General features: G+C 31.6%; 2 protein-coding genes across 13 annotated transcripts; one reads left to right on the top strand and one right to left on the bottom strand.

Moving 5' to 3' along the window:
* Positions 1 to 754: 754 nt before the first annotated feature.
* Positions 755 to 10,818, bottom strand: Ziz (dedicator of cytokinesis protein Ziz). 7 transcript variants are annotated; one of them, XM_074246063.1, is made up of 12 exons: positions 10,559 to 10,818; positions 10,210 to 10,326; positions 7,114 to 10,017; positions 6,865 to 7,051; positions 6,727 to 6,753; positions 5,356 to 6,467; positions 5,129 to 5,288; positions 4,872 to 5,032; positions 4,472 to 4,801; positions 4,268 to 4,418; positions 3,852 to 4,114; positions 755 to 3,703 (listed from the first exon to the last, which is right to left on the bottom strand). In XM_074246063.1, exons 1-12 carry the CDS (start codon positions 10,655 to 10,657, stop codon positions 2,819 to 2,821), a joined length of 6,396 nt encoding a protein of 2,131 aa, XP_074102164.1. In that variant the 5' UTR covers positions 10,658 to 10,818; the 3' UTR covers positions 755 to 2,818. The 7 variants fall into 7 exon arrangements, with proteins under 7 accessions (XP_074102164.1, XP_074102165.1, XP_074102166.1 ...); XM_074246064.1 differs by having other exon boundaries at positions 6,871 to 7,051; XM_074246065.1 differs by having other exon boundaries at positions 4,277 to 4,418; positions 10,559 to 10,816.
* An 886-nt stretch (positions 10,819 to 11,704) lies between these two features.
* On the top strand, positions 11,705 to 26,224 carry Nc73ef (oxoglutarate dehydrogenase Nc73EF). 6 transcript variants are annotated; one of them, XM_074246345.1, is made up of 12 exons: positions 11,705 to 11,796; positions 13,564 to 13,821; positions 13,897 to 14,109; positions 15,940 to 16,042; positions 17,035 to 17,097; positions 18,135 to 18,390; positions 18,502 to 18,736; positions 22,545 to 22,724; positions 22,813 to 24,396; positions 24,547 to 24,701; positions 25,175 to 25,297; positions 25,451 to 26,224. In XM_074246345.1, the coding sequence occupies exons 2-12, from the start codon at positions 13,570 to 13,572 to the stop codon at positions 25,548 to 25,550; spliced, it is 3,264 nt and encodes a 1,087-aa protein (XP_074102446.1). In that variant the 5' UTR covers positions 11,705 to 11,796; positions 13,564 to 13,569; the 3' UTR covers positions 25,551 to 26,224. The 6 variants fall into 6 exon arrangements, with proteins under 6 accessions (XP_074102446.1, XP_074102448.1, XP_074102449.1 ...); XM_074246347.1 differs by lacking the exons at positions 11,705 to 11,796; positions 17,035 to 17,097; XM_074246348.1 differs by lacking the exons at positions 11,705 to 11,796; positions 25,175 to 25,297.
* Positions 26,225 to 26,657: the final 433 nt, after the last annotated feature.

Raw genomic sequence — 26,657 nt, 5'->3', positions numbered from 1 at the left:
ACAATAGCTTTCAAGTAATTATTTTTAATTTAATTTTTATAAATTTTAACTAAATAAATTTGATAGTAAAAATTTTTTTCAATAAAAATACATCGAATTAAAGATATTTGCTTATTATTGACATCAATAAAATTATAGAAAAAATTATATTACAATTGCATACTCAAAAAGAAAAAAAAAAAAGCTTATAAAATTTTAAATAAAAAAAAAAAAATAAGAGATTTATATCTTCTTGATTAAATATTTGAATTAATAATAAATATATTAATTAATTTATAAAAATCCATCCAATAAAATACCACCCGGAAGAAAAATAAAGCATGAAATAGTATAACGTTTTTATGACAATATGCATTGTTAAAATAATAATAATAATAATTACAATTAAAATAATTTTTAAATGACGCGATTGCATTAAAAAGGCAATGTAAAATATCAAATCCGTCAATAAATAATTATTATGTTTTAAATGGGCAGTGATAAAATAGTTTGCACTCGTTTATATATGCCCAGGTGCACAGACATGTTATAGACATCATAATAATTACAAACAAATAATAATAATAAAATATCTAATACGAAAAAAATTAAATAATGCACTAAAAGTGAAAAACATTCGATAAAAATAATTAATTAATTATTAATTAATAGTAGATAAAAAGCAAATTCAAAATTTGTGGCAAGTACAATACGCACATTGTGTAATGCGATCACAAACTTTGGATAGTTAAATTTTGAATAAATGTGTAGTCTAAAAAAAAAAAAAAAAAAAAAAAAAAAAAAATGTAAAATAAATTTTGTCAAGCGGCCCGATTTATTATTATACAATATATCATCTACATACGTCACGTATTGCCATGTATTTTTTTATAAAGTATAAATAAAATATGAATTCAAGCTTTTATTTTTTAATTTATTTCAATTTTTGAATTTAAAATTAATTTTTTTAATTTTTTACAAAAAATCATTAAATAAAATACTAAAATAATTATAACAAAAGTACAAAAATAAATATTTGTATGGAAATATCGAAACAACAATTTTAGCAATTTATTAATTTATTTATTATTGTAATTGAATAATAAATATAATACTTATACCACTTTACGTTACAGACGGATAGAGTAATAGACTTTTAGATAATTTTTTAGCATGCTAATGGACGTAAAATTAATTATTACTTTCATAGTAACTTAAAAATTATTTAAAAAAATGTTAGTTAAAAAAAAATTCTGAGTTATTGAATTACCAGCAAGTAATTAAATAGTTTTTACTGGCATCTTTTCATGTATTCATATTATCAACTAATGAGTATATTTTTTTTAATTAGGTCTTACTATTTAGTAAGTAAATTTATAACATTCACAATTTTAAAAAAATAATAAAACTTTTTTGATATTTAATGAAAAAAATTATTAAAATAAAATTTATAATATTGCAGTAATACATTAAATAATTAAAACTAATAATTTATTAGTGAAAAATTCATTTTTATTTTAAATAAAAACAAATTTTTGGTCTTTAAAAACAATTTTTGTCTCTCCTTAGTTTCTCATTTCAATAATAAGTATTTAAGACTAAGTAAATGTTCTTTTACATATATACAAATCCAAACAATTAGACAGGGTGCATATTACAATTGTACCCTGTTAAAATATATCACATATATTGAAAGAAGAAAGTTAAAAAGCAAACCAAATTACGTATATAATTATCCAATCCAAGCTTAATTTTAATTACGTAAATTTTTTTCCTTAAAATGTTTGCCAGTATCTACTCTTCAACAATAAATAACGCTAAATTGTAGTCATTAACTTTTCCATAACAATAAGATCACAAAGTACATTTAAACAATATTTTTTAGGTCATATTATAAATTTTACTTAAACAATATAATTTTTTTTTTTTTTTTTTTTTTTTTTTTTTTTTTTTTTTTATAATCTTAATGTGCGTACGGACGAATATATATTTTCAATCTTTATGCATTCAAGTTAAACTATATAAATATATTTATTTATAAATATAAAAAATGCTTGACTAATTGTTGATAAAAAAAAAAAATCACGAATGCCTATTTATTTTTTTTTTATGCTCGTCAAGCACTGTCCATATTATTTTCAAAAATTAAACATATTATGTTTAAGTGGTTTTTTATAATATCAACTATTTATTGACTTACCTATCAGACTTTTCTTTTAGAGATTATTTAGAATTATTCAATAATTCTCGTCATGGTGTTAAAATTATTAACTATGAATCTTTTCTTCAAAAACCCTATTTCAACTGGCCGTTTGGTAAATATGTCTTAAAAATATGATTCTGAAATTAGCAAACATCTGAAAATTATTCGAAATTTTACAACAAATCAATTATTATATCGACGTTCTAATTAAATTTATCTATCAAAATTTATTATCACTTAAAAAAATAATTTAATTACTTTAATTTCTAATAGAGGTTTAGTATTTTGGTTTGGATCATTCAAATAATTTATAATTGGACTATTGCTACATCAAAATGTCAAAAAATCACTCTCTAAAAAATAAGGAGTTAGACCAATTGCTAATTAGACCGTCGATATAAAAAATATTTTTAAAAATACAATTAAATTGTTATAACAATCTAAAAAATTTTTAGATGTCTGTTAAATTCAGTATCATTTAAAAATTTGGTATCCATTTAGTATAAATTTATAAAAATGGTGTAAAAAGTTTTATAGAAAATTTTATAAAAAGATTTGTGTATTGTTTCTTTACTGAAAAAAAAAAAAAAAAAAAAAAAAAAAAACCCTATCTAGAGAAAATATGTCATGGTATTATTATGCAATACTTGTATGGTTATTAGCTCCACTGATAGCACTGAAAAGTGCAGCGCTATTGCGTTTAAAGCTTCCAACTTGGTCATCAGGCCATATTGATTCTCCAAGTAATGACGATAAATTCTGACACAACTTCTGATAATTCTCCCTCAGAACTTCTTGATATTCGTGTTGATCACTAGTAATTAATTTACTATTTATTTGCAACGCCGTGTAGCATATTTTAATAAAGTCTCTAAACACATCCTTCAGCTCTTCAACCTTGTCGTCTGGATACTGCGGTGATAAAGCAGGATCTAAAAATGCTGATGCATATGTCAGCGGCCCGGCATTGACAGTAACACAAACGCTTCCTTGAAGTCTTAGTTGCAATTTTTTAACATCAGTTGGTGCTAGCAAAGCAACATCCTCCAACTCTTGTACACGCTGTCTCATTTCATCCAACGCCACTTCTATGGGAGTCAATTCTATTATTTTCTTCTCTATTATTGGGATCCGTTTTTTTATGTATGGAAATGAATATTGCGTTGTTATTATTGTTCTTCGTTTCCATTGATCCTCAGGATTTCCGCGTGGCTTACCTTCGTGGGTGAACGGAGTTTCAAACATAAAACACGAGACATCGTGATTTTGTTCAAATTCTGTTAAACGTGATTCTAATTCTAATTTTTCAAAGTACGGTGTCACGTGTGTTAATTGAATGTAAGCCATTTTTTGATCAAGATCACTCAATTTTATCGGCGCTGAGTCCATTATCATTTTAACATTTTCTACACCGAATTTTTCAGAAAATAATCGGTATAGCCTTTCTGATATTTCTGGTAAGGATGTTACTTTAGGCTCTTTATAAATATACTCTTGACCATTTTCTTCTTCAAAATAGGCCTAAATAAAAGAAAAAATAGTATTAAAAGCGATTTTACCATATAACTAGCCTGGATACAAAATTTTTCTTATTCTCTTAATAATATAGATTACGTAATTAAAAAAACAAAAAAAAAAAAAAAAAAAAAAAAAAAAAAAATTTACTTACTGAACCGAAAAATGCAACACGATAAAATCTTCCAAGCAATCTTTTTCCCGTTTTTGTTACCTCCACAATTTTATTACAAGCTTGAGTAAGATGAGAGTAGCAATTAGATAATGCATCATAATTACGCTTGTTCTCATAAATGGGAACAATTAAACGATACAATGGTCCCAACAATTCAAAACGTTCTGCTTTTTCCATCATTTCAGCGCAACTCTCTAATTGTTCCAATAGAATTAATTCATTGTAATGTATATCTTGTACCCCTAAAATATATAATTGTTTTATTAAATAATTTAATCTGATAATAAAATCAACATTAAAAAATCTAGATATAGCAATCCATGCGACATTGAAACAAAAAATCTGAAAAGCTAAGCATGCATTAATTAACTACAAACAACAACGACACCACATACAAGTCTCACCAGCATCAAGCTTCAATCCTCGCTCATCCTTAGAAATATTAACAGATATTTTGTCAAATGCTTCAGCTCCCCATGAGTGTATTTTTTTCAGTTTTAAATATTCGGCCATTAATGCAGCGATATGTAATTGACAACAAGCAGCCTAAAAAATAATTTCGTTATACTTTGTAATGAATAAATAAATAAATTATTTACCTCTGAGTAATTTCCATCTCTAGCGTGATTGCGAGCCATAGTTTCAAGCCAAGTATGCCGTAATTCCGGAGTGCTGGCGTATGAATTGGCGAGACTGTGTTGTAAATCGACAAGCATTTCCGGATCATTGTTATGCTCTCTCATTTGTGCAGTAGCCATTAAAACAGTACGAATTCTTTTATTCAAATCTTTAACTTCAACGGGAAACCCAGTTCCCTTCATAACTTTGTCAGATGTAGCATAACTATTGATCAGTGAAAGAGATTCTTGGAACCGTGAATTATTTAATCCAATTACGTTGCCAAGCATTTGTGATACTGATATGATAACCTTGATAATCGACAAATTATTAATTAATTATTTAGAAATAAAAAAAAAAAATTTAATAATTATTATTTACCTGTAAATGTACTCGTATTAAACCTTTTCTATTTGTAAATTCAAAATTACTACGCATCAATAGATAAAGCAAAGCACACGACTCTTGTCTTATTGAACTTAATTTACTGTTACAGCAGCGCAATAATTCATAACAAAGGCGTCCACAGAACACTGCATTGCCTGTAAAAAAAAAAAAAAAAAAAAAAAAAAAAAAAATATTCATGATTTAATTAAATATAAAATAAATTTGTTTTATATTTTAAAAAATATTTATACCCTTAAATAATGCAGTAGAATAATTATTAAGAAAGGCTCGTAAGCTTGCAAAAACATGTCGAAACAGTGTTTCAGATTGACCGAGTTGAAGAAATGATAAATAAATATTAAAAAGTTTTTGCATCACGGGATTATCTCCATCGTTAACAAGAAGGATATCCTAATAAAATTCAAGAATAAATTTTCAATTAATTACTGTCAAAAAATAAGTAATTAGAAAAGCTTACTTTAAAATGAATGCAAAATAATCCAAGACAATCAAGAACAATCAATCCAACTTCAGTAGCCATGTTAGCTTCCAGTAAAGCTTGATGATTAAGCGCATTATCTTCATCGACTAAATTTTCACGAGTCGATGTATTATGTGGCTGTAATGTACCAGTCCCAGATGTGTCATTTGAAAAATCGGGAGGTGCCATTCGAGCAGGCAATGTCATGGCTTTCACAGTTTTAGGTTTCCCACTATTCGTAGTACTACTATTCGCTACAATCAATCTCTTACCGACGTACTTAAAGTGATATAAATTCATTTCAATAATAGTAAAAAAACTTATAATCTCTGTTTCAGAGCATTGTTGCCACCATGCAATAACTTGGTGATCTCCCAGATATTTAACAACAAACAAAAAGCATAGCAATAAATCTTTCATTTCAGAAGATTGAAGCTTGTCGCATCTAGAGGATGCTTGAGCAAGACTGACGGATCTTGAGTGTCCCTTTTTTTCTGAAATACCATTTTCCGTTGGCTCTCGAGCAATCGTTGTCTCTTGAGAGACGAGCGAATGAGATGTACTCGATAATGTAGACGTGCTGGACTCAATGCTAGTACAAGAGAATCCATTAGCCAAACCCTGTCCAGCGATTGCGGCAAAATAAGTCGAGTCTCTGAGATGCATCGATGCTCTTATTGGAGACTGTGAATCTAAATGCAACGTGAATCGGTGAACAGATTTAGGTGTCTCTCCTTGTCCAACTCCATTAACTTGGTCCTTATTTATCAAGCAATTACTGCTGCTGCTGCTTGACAACCGATTAGCAGCATGATTCTGTTTTAAATCAGTCTTTGTATCAGTCTCGTAAACTGATTGTAATCTATGTAAATTTTCTAAAACAACACTCAAAAATGGAATATAAATAGCTGCAATACGGCTCAATTGTCCTTTGTTTTGGTATCTGTCATCCAATTCGTGTTTTGCTAATAAATCTCGTAAAGTAGCAATTGCCACTTTTCTAATCTGGACAATTTCATTTAACGAAGACTTAACTTCTTGCAACAATAAACCCACCAAAAAATGGTGCTTGCAAAAATCTTGAGACAAAGAATACTCCAATATTAAATCTGAAAAATTTTATTATCAATTAATGTCAATTTAATAAATTCTTTTTCATAATAAGATTTGAAGATTATAATTATAAACGGCAAATTGTATTGTGCATATGTTAATTGTAAAATTAAAAAATAATACATGTGCTAGGTTTAGTGTATTAAAAAACATTAATTAAAAACAAAACTCCCATTCACTAGTATCTACAAGTAAATTAAAAATAACAATGTTGGTTGATTTATTGTAAAGGGAGTTTACAAGGTCAGAACGTACCATCACCTTCCGGCTCTGATTCTGAGTCTTCACAAAAGCAATAAAATACATTATAAATTGTTTTCATTAATATTTAAAAATGTATTAGATAATAGTTATTTGATTTGAGAAAATTTTAGAAGAAAATAATAAACTTACCCTTACTTGTAACGCGAGTTTGCATCATAGGTAAATTAAATGACACATAATGCTCGTGTGAGCACAAAATTTGGAGGAATGTAAATTTAAAATCTTGCAATGTTCGTACATCACCTGGTGAAAAATTGTCTATGTAATCATTTATTAATGAAAATACAAATCCACGGTCCATAAACGTCAGACATTTCTGTAATAAAATGATAAAAATTAATTATAATATAAATAAAAAAATTTTTTTAATACAATTACCTTTAAAAATTGTGCAAGACTCTTGTTGAGTTCATGCGTTTCAACTGGCATGTCTTTATATTTATTCATAAGATATGGTGTAAGAACTTGTAATAATTTTTTTATGTTGTCATGATAAACCTTAATAAATCTTTCATTGCGATGCATTTTAATTCGTCCACTACTGAGCATGTGTTGAGCCATACTTTTGACCATAATATCAAAAAAGAAATTGGAATGATGCATAAATTTATTTACAACTAAAAAATCAGTGTTGTTTGGATGCAGTAGAGTAGGTAAATATTTAGCCAGTTGTTCATGTACAGTAGTAGTAACAGATGTGTCTTTAGATGGTAGCATAAATACAAATTTAACATAAGCATGAATGATTTCTTTCCTCTGAGCTTTATAAATTAAATTAATAATATGTATTAGCAGTCGTATAATATAAAGACCGACTTCATCCCCTGGATTGCACGTGAGCAGTGCAAATAATTGATTTAATATTATCGGTAGGAATGTTATTGCTGTAATTAACTGAATAGCATGTGCTGCTTTCAATATTTTACACGTTTCTGAATCAGATGGTATACCCGACAATTTATTATCCAATATTCTTTCAGCGTGTACAAATAAATTATGTAAATGTGGATCTCGAGTAAATACCGTTGATGATAATTGAAATGATACAGTGAATATTGGTCGTTGGGTATCAATCCAAGTGATGTCTGGTCCAGCATTGCCTTTACCAAGTCCGAGAGGTTGAATTGATAAATAATCTGGTGGTAAATCTGTCGCGACTGGTAAAGTTTGTACATTATTTTCCATATCAACTGTTAATTTGCCTTTATGTAACAACAGCATCCACGAGTAGCCGACACAATTTTCCACGCCGTTTTCTTTTTTTTTATTCATATCACAGCTGATATGATAAAAAGAAAATAACAGATGATGTTTATTGTGCAGCTTAGTCGGCAATCTCATTTTTATTTCTTCATACCAGGATGGCACAGCACTGTGATGCAAAACAGTGCAACTGGCGCGTGTCGTCAGTATTTGTGCGCCTGGTTTACCATAAATGCACCTCAATGGCTTAGAATTTTCATTGTCATCATCCCTTAGCTCAACAATACAAGCGATATTCCTCGCTCTGGTAAAAATTTTCTGAGTATCAAAATTTAAAACTTGAGGATAAATATACAGATGGTTTTCATAAGTCGTGTAAGGATGCACGTCTTTTTCAGACAAGCTCTCAAATTCTGAGACTTCGAAAGTCGGATTACTAACCGGAGGCAGTGGAAAAGGCTTCAAAGGAGCCAAGGACGTGGTGAGTGAATTTTCAGGAATTTCCGCAAGTGGTTCGATGGTGAGTTTTATCCAGCCAGGGATCACAGTCAGCTTGCTTAATTTATCAGGCTTCCGGTATTCAGTGAGCATCTTCAGCAACTCATCATCCCGCATTTTATTGCTTTCTTGGCGATAAATCGCTGGAAAGTCCGAGAAGGTATCCAGCTCATTACTGTACAATCTGAATAGCGGCCTGGCTGACCAAGCAAACGGCATGCGATAGTTACCAAGTCTCTGGCAACAAGCTCGGACATTTTTGTGAACTTTCAGACCCAATCGGGGATCTTTGGTAGCTCGAACGTACGGCTCAGACGTTTGGCAAATACTTCCTTGGAGAATTTTTTCAATTCTTACAACGAGAAAAATATCCGGATGTGGATTACTAATACTGAAAATAGCTTGTTTGGGATATTTTATCCATTTATCAGGTATGTTTTTCAATTCGTTCGGCAGTTCCGCTTTATCATTGTCAGTTAATTCACTCACGGGACTCAATTCTTGAACCATATCACGAACAATTTCATGATTAATATCAAAGTGAAAATTTTCTGACAATTTTTTGCCATTTCTCGCGTCAAACAGACTCAAGGTCGTGTAATAAGGCTCAACTTGGCAAAGAGATTCGTTTTCATCTATTGGAGCTTGCAGCCGAAATTTAAGAGTCTCACATTTAATAAATATTCTCTGTCCAAATTGTTCTTTATAAGGATCAACATTCCCGTCAATTAAATTCCCTTGAGTCTTACCAAGCGTTAAATGATGATATAAATTAAACAAACGTTTTCTATTTTCTCGTCTGCTCAATAAAATACTAGTATCAGTTTCACGTGAGTATTTTATCAACTGTGGATTCATACTCTGATCCAGTCCTTTCAATGTACCATAAGTTTGCATTGGTACGGGCGACGGTGGCGGGGTGTGACAAGTGCGTTCTAACGAAGCAGCCCGTTTTTCTTCTTGCTGTTTATAATGCTGCAAAACTGAGCTCAATTTCAGCAACCAATCCTGCATATCTGTCTCATTATCAGCAGCAAACGTGTAAAATTTATGAGTACCACTTATACGCAATTCAAAACAAAATCTTCCGCGTTTTGGATTTCTTACCACGTCAGTGCAAAAGTCCATTACGATAGTAAGCTTGGCCTCTCCTTTTTTTTCATCTTTAAATAATTCGAGGATGTAAGTCCCATCTACTTCTTGTCTGAGGTGACAGAACCGCCGTTTAAATGATTTGGATCCAATATTTACAAACATGCGATCGCTGCTACCGATCTCCGGTCCTTTCATCAAGTATCCCTCTTTGGTAATACCATCACTTTTCATCATTTCCTCATCCACTTGATCTACATCCGTATCAATTTCATAAATTTCCTCTCTGAGCTCATCGCTTTTAGATAGCTTCGGTAAATCAAGATACGAGCCGCTGTACGCTGCGTATTTATAGTGAACGACATTCCAATTAGACGCATAATTTTTTAGGCATTCTCTAGTTAAAAGACTCTCTCCGCCGTCTGATTGCTCCAAAATGCTCTGTACAATTGATTGTACTGTCCTGTATCTTCTTGGAAGTACAATTTGCTGTAAAATAAAATAAAATATTCAACATGTAGTTCATGCAAGTCTTAATTGTATTAAGTAAATAGGCTACTGTTATTTAATCACTACGATAAGAAGGACATCCTGTGAATCATCAGTTGCTTTTATCTTAATGTACTTTCCTGAGGGTATGAAGCGATAAGCGTTGAGTTATTATGAAATATTTATACTCACTGAAACATCATCTGGTGGATAAAGCAATAATTCTCGCTGCGGATCATTTTGCATTAATGTTTTATTCTTTAGAATAAAACTCTCAAAGTCTATCGGCTCGACCAAATGTGGTTTATTCTGTAAAAAATATAATAAATAAAATAAATTATTGGAGCACGATTATTTAACTGCGGTTTGGAGGATTTAAAAATAAATTTACGTCATGATAGTATTATAAATAACTATTTAAATAGTTTAGAGGGAAAAAAAATATCGTTATATCATGGATAAATATAAAATTGTTTTTATGAATAGCGGCAAAAATAGAAATGTTATAATCTGTTTTGGAGAAACGTGTCAAGGTGCCTACCTGGACTGTACTCTCCCGAACAACTTGGGAAACGGTTTCTCGGAGCTGTGCAGCCATCCCGGGCTTGCCTAGTGCCCGGGTAAATTTTCTTTCACTCATATTTGCTAATGACACCGGAAAATCATTGCACTTTTTAATGGGCAGTCACTTTAAAAATATCTAACAAAACAAACTCGACTGTCGTCTAATTTCGTCATTTCACTGCTATGTCGCCGCTATTCTGAGTAATCTAGATTCTTTTTACAGTTTTACCAACTTTATTCAATAATTTCCACTATCTTTTTTATCAATCACTCGTTTTTTATTATTTGTAAAATATTTATTTTATTTTTAATTATCAATGAATAATTTTTCGAAATAAATATTAATTATTGATTGAAATCAGCTGATAATTTTCAGAAAAACAAATTTTAATTTTTTTCCGCATTTCTCAACAACAATCTTCAAATAAATAATCAATATCTAGACTAGACTTATTATTCTGCGTCTTTAATCTTTCTTCTGACAGCCGTAATAACAAATTACTTGTCAATGTAGATTATTAATTTATAGGTTAATACTTAACTGTCAAGATAAAATTTATTAAATATTTATTTCTCGTTTATTTTGTCGATAAAAAATTCCAATCAATACTAATTTTTTATGAAGAAATATTAAATGATTTTATTAATAATTATTTTATTTAATTTTAAATGACACTGAAGTTAATAGACATTTGAAAAGTTTTTTTTTAGAATTATATGGCAACTAAATTATTATAAAAAAAATTTAATTAAAAAATTCCACTTATTTTTTATTATAATTGATTTGTTAAAAAATTTTTTAAATTAACAGCTGACGGGTAACTTCAGTTTTATAATTTTCATTAAATAAATACTTAAAAAAAAAAAAAATTTGTTAATATTTTATAATTTTTTAATGAAAGTAAACTCTTATCACAAGCAACATATGATTAATAATAATAAAAAAAAAAAAGAGCGCGAAAGTTAAAAAATAAAGTTTTAAAAAATCAATTATTATTTATTTGAAAATAAATAAGTCCCTAGATAATTTTTCCGAGCACATGCGCGGGAACAAAATGCAGCAAAAGTGGAGGGAGTAAAAATTCCAATTTGGCAACTGCGCGGGCGTACCTGTAATATGACGAATGTAGCCACTTACTTGCGCGTGCTTGTGAGTTTGTGACTGTAAGTTGCAAATGGTGGTCAGATTGTCATTATTCTATCGTTTAACATCAGGTATATTAATTAATTAATACGTCTTCAATAATTTTTAAACTAATAATCATATAAAAAAAAATAACCCTCAATAAATTCCCGGATAAAATAGCGATTGTCTTTTTATAATTTGGCTAGTTTAAATTATAGGTATTTTTTTTTGTTACGTAAAAATTATTGCACAAGACAAAAATAGTCGCTCCAGTCTATTAATCTTGTTTATGTCCTTCATCTGTTAAATAGTAATGTTTAAATAATTTTTCTTTTAACAAAACAATTAAAACAGCTGATGCTTTTATTCAATTTATTCTTTAAAATGCTAAATTTTATTCTGAGACCTTGACACATCTCCAATGAAACCGGAAAATAACCTAGTTTAAAGACACACATTGAACGTACACGTGTGTGTGGATTTTGTATTTTTAAATTTGCCGGTAAACATATTTTTAAAGGTTTTATTTTTAATATAATTATTTTTATTTTATTTTTAGGTACTAATTTTCAATTACAACATTGAATTTTATTTGTATTATCTTCGGTTTTAAACACAAGCTGGAATACCATGCGGACAATGTATATTTGACCTGATTAAGCCATGATATATTTTATCCACATAACATTTACGTGGAATGTGATTTCACTGCAAAAATCGTTTGACTTTCCAATCGCTTAATCGATTAAATAGAAAGAAAATTTATAAAACATACTTTAATTAATTAAAAAAGAAAGAAGGAAATTTTTTTTTATCAGTTCACACTTAAAAGTAATTAAGATAGTGAGATAATAATTACCATTATAACATCAGAACAAAATATGCTTTAAAAGTTTATTTGTTGGGGATCATGTGACATGAATGTAAAAATTCAGCCTTCAAATATTTCCATCTACTGTCATAAATAACACTATTTCATTCTACAAAGCATTTTTTATTTATGATTAATAATATGTAGACAGCTATTTTTGAGATGAGTATTGAAGTAACAATGTTCACGAACACGGCGAGTAAAGGTCAATTCAAGACGTCAATTTATTTGGCGATTGACCAAACAAAAATACTATTTTAAATATATGTACATATTTTTTAAGTATTAGCATACTGCCAATTACCACTCGGCAAGTCTAACCGATGCAAACTGTTTTGTTATCAATAAGTAAAAGAAAATACCATGCAACTATCGTTATGAAAAATAACAAAGTGATAAAATAAAATTGAATTCAATGACCTAATCATATTATAATTATTAATTTTCATTTTATCAAGCTGATATATAATCCAGACAGTCAACAGATGATAAAAATAATGCGTAATTCAAATAAAAAGCATTTTATTTTCTTCTGAGTTAATTACTATGTCAAATATTCGATATGTATTGATTTATATTTGGCAATAATATCTAATATTACTCTGGTTGTGTCTGTGATAATGGTTTGAACTTTTATTATTTAATCTTTGCCAAATTTTCTTCTTAGATTTAGCCAAAAATCGGGTGGATTACCTTTTCTTCTATTCAATAACTTATATATACTGTCCAAATAACGTTATACATTTTTTTGATAACACTTTTAATTTTTTCTAAAGATAATAAATTATCGTAAATAAAATCTGGGGATTGTTAGATACTTAATAATACAATGATAAAAATTTTGAAAGACTAAAATAATAGACTACACTAGGTTGTAATTATTAAAAGATAACTTACTAATTGATAATACTTGCTGACGTCAAATATATGTAAGCATTAAAAATAAAAATGTGTGATAATTACAATATTTGTCATTTTGTTTCAGGACAAAATGTATAAAGCTCGGGCGGTATTTAGTTCATTGACACCCTTGGCTCCACGTGTCTGCGGGGGCGAGAGATTTGCATCATGGTTAGTCCGCAGCAATCCAACAATTCGTACATCCAAAGTTATTGTTGGTGTTGAACCAGCCCGAAGATTCGCTAGTAAAGTTGCGACCGAACCGTTCCTCAATGGAAGTTCCAGCTCGTACGTCGAGGAAATGTACAACGCATGGCTTCAAGATCCAAACAGCGTTCATGTGGTATGTTAAAATTAAATGAATTTATTTACATTTTATTGGATCTTTGCTTTAATGTGAATAAATTGCCTTTTACAGTCATGGGATTCATTCTTTCGTAATAGTACCGCGGGAGCGACTCCTGGGTTTGCTTACCAAGCACCACCATCTCTAGCACCGAGCTACAATCAAGTGCCACTTGGATCTCTAATGCCGGCACTGGGAGGCGGTTCTCAAGTCGGTCAAGTTCCTGTTAATGAAAAAGTTATTGATGATCATTTAGCTGTACAGGCTATCATTCGATCTTATCAGGTAAGTGATGATGATTTCATCTTGATAATTCTATAAATAATTCAAAAAACATGTTTACATAAATTAAAGTTTAAAATTAAAGGCTCGAGTTATGAAAAATAATTTATTTCTGGGCCACTTCGCACCTCCCAATAAAAATTTAATTTTTAAAAATTACTAATTAAAATACTGGTATAATTAATTTTTAAAAATTATTTTTAATGACGATAGCATGATAAAATAAAAAATATCGATCAGCGATTTTTAATATCAGGGGTAAAACAATAGGTCAATGCTCTGCATGAAAATATGATGCAAATCATCATTGCTATATCGTTTATAATAGTCATATTTTTATTATCTTTAGGCTATTATGTGTTTTATTAAAGTTTTATAAATATTATTTGTTATGTATAGTTCAAACACTATTCATAATATACTTTATTAATTAAACAACTTAAATACATAACAGCTTTTCATTACATGAGAATGAATTCGTTTTATAAGCATGCTAAAGCAACTGACATTGAAAAAAAAGAGTACATAAATTTATTTATAGTGATAATTGTAAACGATTTTAAATATACTATTTACATTTTTATTATCGGTAATTTTATATTGACTTTTGTCACATGCTAGCATAAATTAACTTGTTAAAATATTCTTATCTTTTAAAAAATATTTATAAAATAACTTAAAAAAAAAAAGGATTTTTATTTTGCATGTGATTAATTTTTTTAAAGCATAAAACATTTTATTTTTTATTCTTTTTTAAATAGATGTGTACAATTGTTTGTGTTTAGATTATTTTAAATATTGTAGTAGAATTAGATAATAAAATCAAGACTTTAAAATTGGGATTATATTCGATGGAATTTAGGCCCGGGGTCATTTAGTAGCTGAATTGGATCCCCTTGGTATTATGAGAACCGATGCAGTACACACACATTACGCAGCCCGCAAAGGGGCACCTGAACTTGTTCTTCGACAGTACATGCTTGGTAAGGTTTATCATCAAACCATCATACGAAAAAATAAATCAATATCATTTTAAGTCAGGTATTATTCATTAAATAAGGTGAAGGCTATGCCAATTTAACAATTGGGTTCATTTAAATTAAATTAAATCATCCATTCACTGCTGTCATATTATTATTTGAACTTTTAGACCGAAAACAACAATATACATTGTTTTTTTTTATTTTATTTTTTTTAATTTCAAATGATTAATTGCTTTAAATTATTTTATTGACATTGATACTGAAAATGCATTAGCAACAATAAAAAAAAAAAAACGTGTCTAGACATAATAAATTTTGAATTTCATGAGCGTGGTAAAATTTGTATAAAAACAAAAGGACAGTACGAGACTTGTTCGTAAACATCAGGTAATATACACATATAAATTTCTAATATGTGTGCAAATATATGTGTATGCTTTGCATGTTAGTTGTAGTTGCACATTTTTTTACATTGCACGCTTATCTCATTTTTTTTTCTTTTTTTTTTTTTTCCTTTTTCTTAACTTAAAAAATAATAAAACGTTTTTTTTTTTTTTTTTTTTTTTTTTTTTTTTTTTTTGGGTTAAAAATTTATACTAATATTAATGGTTTTGATAAAAATAATCAGAATATTTGCTCCACTTGTGGGAGGTGTTAGGTGAGCTACAAAGTAGCAAATTTTGCTGTTTTTATAATAATTAATTAACAATTTATAATAATACAGGAATACAAAAAATGTCTGAAGGAGTTGTAAAAGTTTTTATGTTGTAAAAAAATTTTAATAATATGTAATTGATAATAATGGACCTAAAGCACATGTAAATCGACACGGTCGATATGAATTTGACAGATCCGAGGGCATCATATCGCTAAATTGGATCCACTTGGCATCAACAGTGCTGATCTTGATGATAAGCATCCCCAAGAGTTACTGTACTCTTATTATTCATTTGGTAAGCTTACTAGTCGGTAAATTTCGTCATCAAACTATTTTTATTTATAAATTTAAAACTTTTTAATCCAACTTTGATCATTTTTTATAACAAGAGACTTTAATATCTTCAATAATTAAATTACTAATGCTTTATTAAATTCCAATTTTTCTGATTAAAGATTGCAACATTGCATTACGAAAGTTTAATTAGTCTCTTGTTTACAATTTACATCCATTAGATTTTTCGATAAAGACTGTTTTATTTATTTAGTATTTTTTTTTTTTTTTTTTTTTTTTTTTTTTTTTACATTTACATTAATCATTTTCGTACATTTTTTTTAATTATATTCATGTCATTATCATAATCATTTTAAGATCGTTTGTTAAGACCTGAGTCATTTAGATTTTTATCTTTTTTGAGTTATCAAGTCTTTTATTCGCGATAATTTAGACCCGCCTACACATCGAGACGGAATAGCCTTCTATTCTCAGAGTCAAGTGACGTTTATGTTAAATTGACGTAAGAGCCTTATGAGAAGAATAACTACAAGTTTTAAAGTCCAATAATGATGATAAAATATTTTTTTTAATATTAAAAAATTTCTTCTTTGTTTTGTTAGAAAAAAAATTGATGACCTAACAGATAAATTAATTTTATAATTGTAAAAATTATTTTATATTCTACAAATATTTTTACTTTGTTTAAGAAATTTTTATTACTTTTTTTTTTTATCAAATTTATTTTTTTATTAAATTAATTTTATTTAAAATTAATTTAATAAAAATTTCTTAAACAAAATAATTTTTTTTTTTAACTATTTTAACTGACATTAATTAAATTAAATTATATGCTAACAAAAAAAAAAAAAAAAAAAAAAATTTATTTCTTAGAATCAAAAACAATTTTTAACGATTTTTATAAAATAAAAAAAAAAAAAAAAAAAAAAAAAAAAAAAAAAAAAAAAAAAAAAAAAAAGCCTATAGTTTTTAGTAATAGTTTAATGTCCACAGGAAAGAATCCTCGCACCACTTACTCTCAGGACCTACAATATCGAGTAGCTGCACTCATGAAAAGTATGTAATTAACAAGTCCCAATTAGTTTTCTCGTTTAAAATAATAGTTTCTATTTATTGGGACTCGCATCATTGGATCGACACCTATCCATGAAAAATTATAGCCAATCTATGTTGTTGAGGTGACAGGCTGTTTATTTATTTTATCTTTACTTTTAATCCTATCTGATCGAATATTTAAAAATAAAATACTACCATTGCTTGATATTAATTTTATAAAATTAATCGGTGAGTGGGTAGGATTTAATTTTTATTTTTCCTTATTGATCAAGATGTGTAAACTGGAAAAGTTTATAATTACATCTGCTTCATTATATTCATCAGCTCATTCTATTTTTTTATTTTTTTATTTTTTTATTTTCTTCCCTATAACGTGTCATGCATTATATAATTATTGAATCACTTAATGTACAAATATGCACTTTTACTGTTATTCTAATGATTTTATGCTTTATTCTTCTACTCACTGTATTAAACATGCACGTATGTCACTATTTATCCACATTAATTATATTTTTACAGGAAATTTTATTGCTATGGTATTATTATTTATTTAAAAATTACGGTCGTAAATATAATAAGCATTTTCAGTATCAACAAGTCTAAAAAAATTTTTTTAATTTTATTATAAATGATATTGATTAAAAATAATTAAATTTTGAAGAATTTATATGAAAAGAAATAAATAAAACTATTGATTAGTTTCTTTTAATTGATTAAAATTATCAAAAAAAAATTTACGCTCAATTGCTAAGTGTTTTTTGTTTGTACAAAGAAAAAAAAATTAAATTCCAATGCTATTATATAAATTATCAGATAGCATTGAAAAGAATGGGTTTAGTAATTGATTTCCTGGTAAAAAATAATACGCAAGAAGATTAATTGAAGCTAATTAATTTCAAGTAAAAAAAAAAAAAAAATCAATTAATTAATTAAAAAAATAGTTTTATTTATTAAATATTATATTTAATTTTTCAAAATTAATGTTTAGAATTTATAAAAAAAATTTTAATTAAATAAATTATTTTTTACAATAGAGGAAACCGATATGGACCGCGTGTTTAAGCTTCCATCGACAACATTCATCGGTGGTAAAGAGAAGTCTTTGCCACTTCGTGAAATCCTTCGTCGTCTGGAGGGTGCTTACTGCGGACACATTGGTGTAGAGTTTATGTTCATAAATTCTTTGGAGCAGTGCAACTGGATCCGTCAAAAAATGGAGACTCCTGGAATAATGGAGATAACTAATGATGAGAAACGTTTGATCTTGGCTCGTCTTACCCGTGCTACTGGGTATTAAAATATAAAATTTTACAAATTTTAATTTTAATTTCTAAACTTTATAAAATTAAATATTAATTATATATATATATATATTTTTTTTTTTTTTTTTTTTTTGTGTAGTTTTGAAGCTTTCTTAGCCCGTAAATGGTCATCAGAGAAGAGATTCGGTTTGGAAGGATGTGAAATTTTAATTCCAGCGATGAAGCAAGTAATCGACAAGTCCACCGAATTGGGAGTTGAGTCAATCGTGATGGGAATGCCGCATCGTGGTCGTTTGAATGTATTAGCAAACGTATGCCGTAAACCATTGAATCAGATATTTACGCAGTTCGCAGCATTGGAGGCAGCCGATGACGTAAGTATTCAAACTTGTCTGCTGTCTAGATTGAACTGGTAATACAAATTGAATGATAGCTTAATTAAAATAATTTATTATTATTATTATTTTGTTATTAAATGCTCAGGGGGGTTATCCCCGGAGTCCGATTCTCCGAGGGCCCAGCCTGAGCTCCATCCGTTACTGCTGGACCACTCCGCACAACAAGGCGGTTAGTGATCACAGCAGGCCAAAGTCATTTCCCTTAAGAGACGGAGAGAACCAAGTAAAACAGCCTTCTGCATCCTAACTGCCAAGAACTCAGCTTTTGATGAGCAAGCTGGAACTTTGGCAAGTGAGGATACAAACGACTGTTTCATCCCTCCTAGGACGCCAACAATCAGGACGACAAGCTTGACACGGTAACCTGGGTAAAGTTTGCCAATTTCAAACAGGAGATCCTGATATATTTGTCTTTTGTGCTCTTCTTTGGCTGAGATGTTGTATTCAGCCGGGGCCGAGAACTCAATGACATAAATGTCACGAGTGGCCTTGTCGAAGAGCACAATATCAGGTTTGTTGTGATCTATTCGCCGGGTTGTTGCAAATGGCATGTTCCAATAAATTTTGCAACTGTCATTCTCAACAACCTGGGGAATATCTCCTGGCAAATAAGGCAGCACTGGTGTCACGTCAATACCGTAGCAATGACGAAGATAGTAGTACAGTACTCTCAGGGCAGCATTGTGACGCTGGATATATGCACCTCTCGCCAGCACTGGACATGCCGACAAAAGGTGCATAAGCGTCTCCGGATGTTGTCTACACCTCCTACAGGACGTGTCCGGAAGCTGCACCTGGAGCACCTTGCTACGGTACTCAAGAGTGTTAATGACACCATCTTGGCAGGCAAATATGAACCCTTCAGTCTCGGACATCAGGCCCGCTGACTTTAAGAAGGAAAACGTCAGCTGGATGGACAAGCCATGATCACGCACGTGTTTAAAGAACACGCTGTGCATGGACTTGTCCATCAGTTCGCCAAGGAGTAGTTTTTCCTCGGCGTTCCTGATGACGCTCTTAAATTCCTCCTTTCGGAGTTCCATAAGAGCGTTTATTTCTCCAAGACCAAGGGTTCTTGCCGCATATATTGCTGCCTTATACAAGAATGACCCCTTATGCGCATTTTCATGTTTATGTACAATTTGCATAAGAAAGTCATCCTCGTCTGCAGTGAAATTGACAACTTCGTGAGTTAAACCCAGGACCAAACGGTCGTGAAGCCGCTCCAAACTCTGCAAACCTCTCCCACTGATGGACCGGGAGAGGTATAATCTGGCGACTGATGAATTGGGGTGCATGCTCCGATTCATATTAATGATCTTACGGGTTTTGATGTCGAGATCTCGTAAATCCTTTCGGGTCCATTTCAGGACACCGAAAGAGTATAGTAAGACTGGGACAGCGAGCATGTTAGTAGCTGAGACTTTGTTTTTGCCTGAAAGTTCGGAGGACCAAATTTTCCGGAGTCTCCTAACATACTCGCTCTGGAGAGTTGTTCGGACTTCAGAGACCGCATGCATGCGGTGCTCTTCCATTCCTAGATATCTATACAACTCCCCGGCGTCTAATTGGCTTAAGACGCTCCCATCCACTAATTCGACATCATCACCAGTATCAGAGCACTTACCCCTCGCCAGATGTACGACCGCACACTTGTCCAACCCAAAAGACATTCCGACATCTCGTGTGTACTCTGCTACGATGTTGAGGGCCGCTTGTAGATGATCTTTATCAGCGCTATACAGCTTCAGATCATCCATGTAAAGCAGATGGGTAATCGAATAGTTTCGATCACCCGGAGGCCCCACAGAGTACCCATGAGTTTTACGGAGAGCAACAGATATAGGCAGCAGTGAAATGCAAAACAGCAGAGGGCTCAAGGAATCGCCTTGGAAGACCCCTCGTTTGTACTCTACAACTCCGGTTACGTGCAATGCGTTTCCACTTCCAATATGAAATCGCGTTCGCCAGAGCTGCATTGTACGCCGAATGCATTCCACTATTTCAGGATTGACTCCCAGGCATTTGAGTAGATATAAAATCAACTCATGTGGAGTTGAGTCAAATGCCTTGCGATAGTCAATCCAAGCCATTGACAGGTTGCGTTGATAGTAGATCGCATCTTGTAAGACGCATCGATCCACTATCAGGTTCTCCTTGCAACCTGACAGGCCTCTTTTACTGCCACGTTGTTCATATATCTGTTACCATACAGGCTCTATCTGCTGCAAAATACGGTTATTTAAAATTTTTGTAAAAATTTTATAAACCGCATTCAAGCAGGTGATAGGCCTGAAATTCTTAGGGTCAGACAAGTCACCTTTTTTAGGTATCAGTACGGTTCGCCCTTCTACAAGCCAGTCCGGAATCGGATCGTCAGCTCTAATGTATGATGTAAATATGCGGGCCAGATGGAGGTGGGTAGAAGTAAACTTCTTCCACCAAAAGACATTAATGCCGTCTGGTCCCGGGGCAGCCCAATTTTTGCTGCCATTTAGAGCTGAACGAACTTCATCCACACTGACTGCAGGGCTCTCTTCATCAGCATTCTGTCGACGGTGTTCCCGACAGAATACTTTGAAGTCGTGCAGAGCTGGAGTGTTGGCGTTCACGTTTGGTTGATCTCCATACAACTCAGTCCAAAAACCTTCCACCCGCTCAGGTGTTGGATAATTCCCGGTAACATCGGTCTTTGGTGTCAGAAACCGTGAAGGGCTGGATCGAAACAACTAGTTGTCGACCAACCGCTTCAGCCTTTTCTCTAATGACTTTTTAGCAGCCACTAGAGCCCGCAATTTATTAAGAGACTCTTCCTTGATGACATGAAGAGTACTCTTGTTCAGTGTGTGTTGACGCCACCGAAGTTCAGCAGCAATGCGCCGAATTCGGGGCGTGTATGGTGTTTGAGTTGTGTCGTACTCAATCACACACTGAATGCGGGAGACCTGTTTCCGGGACATGTCAATTTTCAAGCCAAGTTGTGAGATGCGCTGTTTCAACCTTGCCTCGATCGAGAGACATTGTCTCTCTCTCGGAAAAGCCGAAACTGCTGCACCATACACAACCTGGCTCACAGTGAGCAGGGTGGAATCCTCCAGGATGTTTGCACGGAGATCTTCGTTTACCGCGTCAAGCTGTTGTTGGGAGTAAGTTATCTTTTTAGATATACTACTTACTTGCCGTCCTACAAAGGGATTGTTGTTGTCCAAGGAGGAACGGCGTCGCTCTTGGTGTAGTTGCGCCGGAAAGGAAAGTCTATTAGACTGCCTTCTGTCCGGCACAAGCGATCTTCTATTTCACCGAAGATGAGCGGCATAATTACGCAGGTGTTTGGGCGTAAAATGCGCTAGCTCCGGATGCATATCACTCCAAAGAGTGTGCATCCGGGCCATATAGCCGCTCACCCCCGGCTCGCTACGTTGGTAGCACACCAAGAGATCGACTCTCAGTTCCTCCGTCCACTTAAAGTAAGTCCTTAAGGCGCCAGGGTCGTCATCATTCATCGGGTCCGGCGTGCTCCTCCCACCTGATGAATGGTCCTCATCCGAAAAGGACCGGTTGTGGGGAGCACTTCTGAGTTGATATCTTGTGGTAACTCAGTTATTTCCATGCAGTGGGTAGTTGGCCCACTGCACGGGTTACGTCGTTCGCCTACAGACCTGATGTTATGGTCTGCGTTTCCCGCGATGCGCCGCTTGGAGGCCACGTAGCAAGCATCGCTTATTATTATTATTATTATTATTATTATTATTATTATTATTATTATTATTATTATTATTATTAGGGTTCTGGAGATGTCAAGTACCACCTGGGAACTTACATTGAGCGTTTAAATCGCGTAACAAACAAGAACATCCGCCTGGCTGTCGTTGCTAATCCATCTCATTTAGAAGCTGTTGATCCCGTTGTTCAAGGAAAGACGCGCGCTGAGCAATTCTACCGCGGGGACGGAGAAGGCAAAAAAGTAATTTATTTTTAATGATACTAAATATCACTAAAAAAATTAATTTTATCAAATGATTCTCTTAATAATATAAATTTTGTATTTTAAGGTCATGTCCATACTTTTGCACGGCGACGCAGCTTTCTGCGGACAGGGTGTTGTCTTCGAAACGATGCACTTATCAGACTTGCCAGACTACACAACTCACGGAACAATTCACATCGTCGCTAACAACCAAATAGGTTTTACAACTGACCCACGACACTCGCGATCCTCTCCATACTGTACCGACGTCGCTCGTGTCGTCAACGCTCCGATTTTCCACGTAAACTCTGACGATCCAGAATCAGTGATGCACGTCTGCAAGATAGCAGCTGAATGGCGCGCAACATTCCACAAAGATGTAGTCATTGATCTCGTGTGCTACCGTCGTAACGGACACAATGAAATCGACGAGCCGATGTTCACCCAACCGCTCATGTACCGTAAAATAAAGAACACTCCACCTGGATTGGATATCTACTCGAAGAAGCTGATTGACGAAGGTGTCGTAACCCCAGAGGAAGTCAAGGACGTAAAAGAAAAGTATGAGAAAATTTGCGAAGAAGCTTACACCAACGCTCGCCAAGAAACTCACATCAAATACAAAGATTGGCTCGACTCTCCCTGGTCAGGATTCTTCGAGGGCAAAGACCCGCTTAAAGTATCTCCAACTGGGATCAAAGAAGACACTCTGGTCCACATTGGAAAGAAATTCTCATCACCTCCACCAAATGCCGCGGAGTTTGTTATCCACAAGGGTATCGAGCGTATCTTGAAAGCGCGTATGGAGATGATTGAGTCTAGGCAAGTCGACTGGGCTCTGGGAGAAGCTATGGCCTTCGGTTCACTGCTGAAGGAGGGAATCCACGTGAGATTGTCTGGCCAGGACGTAGAGAGAGGTACCTTTTCTCACCGGCACCACGTACTTCACCACCAGACTGTTGACAAAGCTACTTACCGACCTCTGTGCTACCTGTACCCGGACCAAGCTCCCTACACCGTCTGCAACAGCTCTCTGTCTGAGTTTGGAGTTCTTGGATTTGAATTGGGCTACTCTATGACCAATCCAAACGCCCTCGTCTGCTGGGAAGCCCAGTTCGGTGACTTTAACAACACTGCTCAGTGCATCATCGACCAGTTCATCAGCAGTGGACAAGCCAAGTGGGTTCGTCAATCTGGTATTGTCATGCTCCTACCTCACGGTCTCGAAGGAATGGGCCCGGAGCACTCCAGTGCTCGGCTTGAGCGGTTCTTGCAGATGTCTGCTGATGATCCAGACTACTTCCCGCCTGAAAGCGAGGAGTTCGCTGTTAGACAGCTCCACGATATCAACTGGATCGTCGTTAACTGCAGTACTCCTGCTAACTATTTCCATGTTTTGCGTCGGCAGATTGCTCTACCTTTCCGGAAGCCTTTGATTATCATGACTCCTAAATCGTTGCTCCGTCATCCTGAGGCAAGGTCTAGCTTTGATGTCATGACAGAGGACACTCAGTTCTTGAGAGTCATTCCTGAGGATGGACCTGCTGCTAAAAATTCTAGCAATGTCAAGAGAGTGTTGTTCTGCTCTGGAAAGGTCTACTATGACCTCAAGAAAGCACGGACAGAGAGAGGGTTGGATGACAAGGTTGCTATTACCAGGGTAGAACAGGTAATGATTTTTTTTAATTGTTTATTTATTTAATCGCTTTGTCCGGTGTGATTAAGTATTCATGTTTATTGTCAAGCTTATAAGCCAAAATTTTATAGAACTAATTATTTTTTTTAATTTTATATTTTAATAATTTTTTTTTAATTGTAGATCTCACCATTCCCATACGATCTTGTGAAGCAAGAAGCAGCTAAATATCCAAACGCTGAACTTATTTGGTCTCAAGAAGAAGCTAAAAACCAAGGATCTTGGACTTACGTTCAACCGAGATTCTCCACGGCTCTCAGCAACTCACGTGACATTTCGTAAGTTTATTTTTTAAATTTAAATAATTATATTTTTTCTTGAATTACTAATCTTTGATTACTTTTCAGTTAACACTTATAACTTGATAATAATTTAAGCAAATTTTTATTTATTATTAATTTTTTTTATTTTAAGTGATAAGTATTGACTAATTTTTTATTTTTATATTTTAACACTCGTTAGTTATTTTATTTTAAATTAAACGGTGTAATGAAATTATTTTTCACTTGACTGTAAACATGGCCCACGTTTTTGCCCAAGTGATTATTTAGTTTTTTTTTTTTTTTTTTAAATTTATTATTGAATCAAATTGCTGTTTACAATTAATTGAAATTAAAATAAATATACTCAGTAGGATTATTTGAAAAAAATTAATTTTCTATAAAATTTATTTTATTTTATTTTTTTTTTTTTTTTTTTTTATAAATAATTTATAAAGTAAAGTAAAAAAAAATGTTGGGCCATGTTGCAGTAGCCGAAGTTCAAGTGAAAGTAATGGTGGTTGGTTAAGTGGATTATTTTCTTCATCAAAAACCCCTTCCAAGTCAGAAAGTATTACAGAAAAATCTACTGAATCAAAATCACGAACTGTGAGGTAAAATTTATTAAAAAATTAAAATTAATACACTTAATTAATGGTAAAATAATTTTTCAGTCTCACAAAAATTTATTTATAAAATATTATTGCAAATTTTTAATAATAATAATGATAATTTATTTTTAATAAATAAAATAATTATTTTTCTAGGTATGTCGGTCGTGCCACAGCGGCTTCACCAGCCACTGGTAGTAAAATGCAGCACCTGAAAGAACTTAAACAACTTATGGACGATAGTTTTAATTTATAAATCATTTTTTAGCTCTATAGTGATTAAATTACATTATTATTTATTTTTTGTCCGTTGTAATATCGATCATTCGCTGATACAAATGTTATAAAATGATAATTACATTTAATAAGACTGTTCAAATTAATTTGGTGTAATTTTTCCTATGATGTAAGTGTTAGAAAAAATTGAGTAGCCTATTTAAAAAATTATTTTGAAATTTTAAATAAATTATAAACATTTTATAATTATTTAAAATAATATTTTATCTTTTTAAACATTTATGCGAATGGTTGATTTTTTGTCATTGATTGACAATTTAGTGCAAAGTTCTATTTATTCCGGCAATAGTAAACGACTTATTTATATTTAAATACACGATTGAATGAGTTTAGTATGAATTTAATATGTAAATTTAAAAATTAATACACCAACTATTTAAATTTTTCGTAAATTGTAAACCATAACAGTAATCATAAAAAAATAATATCCACATCACAAAATATCGGCTGGAAAGAACTTCTGCAACTGAAACTCCAAGTAGTAGACATTGTAATAATTAAAATATTTTTATTTACTAGAGTAATGGATAAAAAGTCTAATACTTAAATTAATTTATATATTATTTTGAAAGTTTTATTTTTCTTGTAATATATTAAGTATTATTTATGAAATGCATTAATTTATCATTTTAATTTTCTTTTAAATTTATTCTTCACTACTACTACTACTACTACTACTAGGAGAGATGAATAATTAATTCTTATCATATTAATAAAAATATGATTTGTAATTTATTTATATATACGTAAAAAAAAAAAAAAAAATGGATAAAATATGTAAAAATGATGTTTAATTTTGTTCTTTTGAATGGATGTATCATAAGTGTTTTTAAAGTGAAAATACTTTGCCTTGAAATAAAAAAACAAGACTCATTTTAAAAAAAAGAAGAAATAAAAATAACAAAAATTCTAATACATAAATGCTAGTTGTGAATGGAGGTATTATTTTAATTTAAACTTAATAATATTTACAAAAATCACAGTATTTATTCTTTCAATAAAAAAATGTCTTTAAATTTATTAATTAAAAATGTAATTATTGGATCACATTAATTAAAAACAAAAT

Source organism: Cotesia typhae, unplaced genomic scaffold (genome assembly GCF_013202065.1).
Source record: "Cotesia typhae breed Kobodo isofemale line unplaced genomic scaffold, CoteBio_Ctyphae contig_48, whole genome shotgun sequence".
Classification (NCBI taxonomy): Eukaryota; Metazoa; Arthropoda; class Insecta; order Hymenoptera; family Braconidae; genus Cotesia; species Cotesia typhae.
The sequence above is the reverse complement of the archived record's forward strand: the minus strand, read 5'-3'. Positions and strand labels throughout refer to the sequence as shown.

Coding starts and splice junctions, on each gene's coding strand:
- Ziz (XM_074246063.1), bottom strand. CDS start 10,657: ATGAGTGAAAGAAAATTTACCCGGGCACTAGGCAAGCCCGGGATGGCT. Junction 6,468..6,726: donor ATCAGAGCCGGAAGGTGATG/GTACGTTCTGAC, acceptor AAAATTTTTCAG/ATTTAATATTGGAGTATTCT. Junction 4,802..4,871: donor TAATACGAGTACATTTACAG/GTAAATAATAAT, acceptor TCGATTATCAAG/GTTATCATATCAGTATCACA.
- Nc73ef (XM_074246345.1), top strand. CDS start 13,570: ATGTATAAAGCTCGGGCGGTATTTAGTTCATTGACACCCTTGGCTCCA. Junction 18,391..18,501: donor CGTCTTACCCGTGCTACTGG/GTATTAAAATAT, acceptor TTTTTTGTGTAG/TTTTGAAGCTTTCTTAGCCC. Junction 25,298..25,450: donor TCAAAATCACGAACTGTGAG/GTAAAATTTATT, acceptor TTATTTTTCTAG/GTATGTCGGTCGTGCCACAG.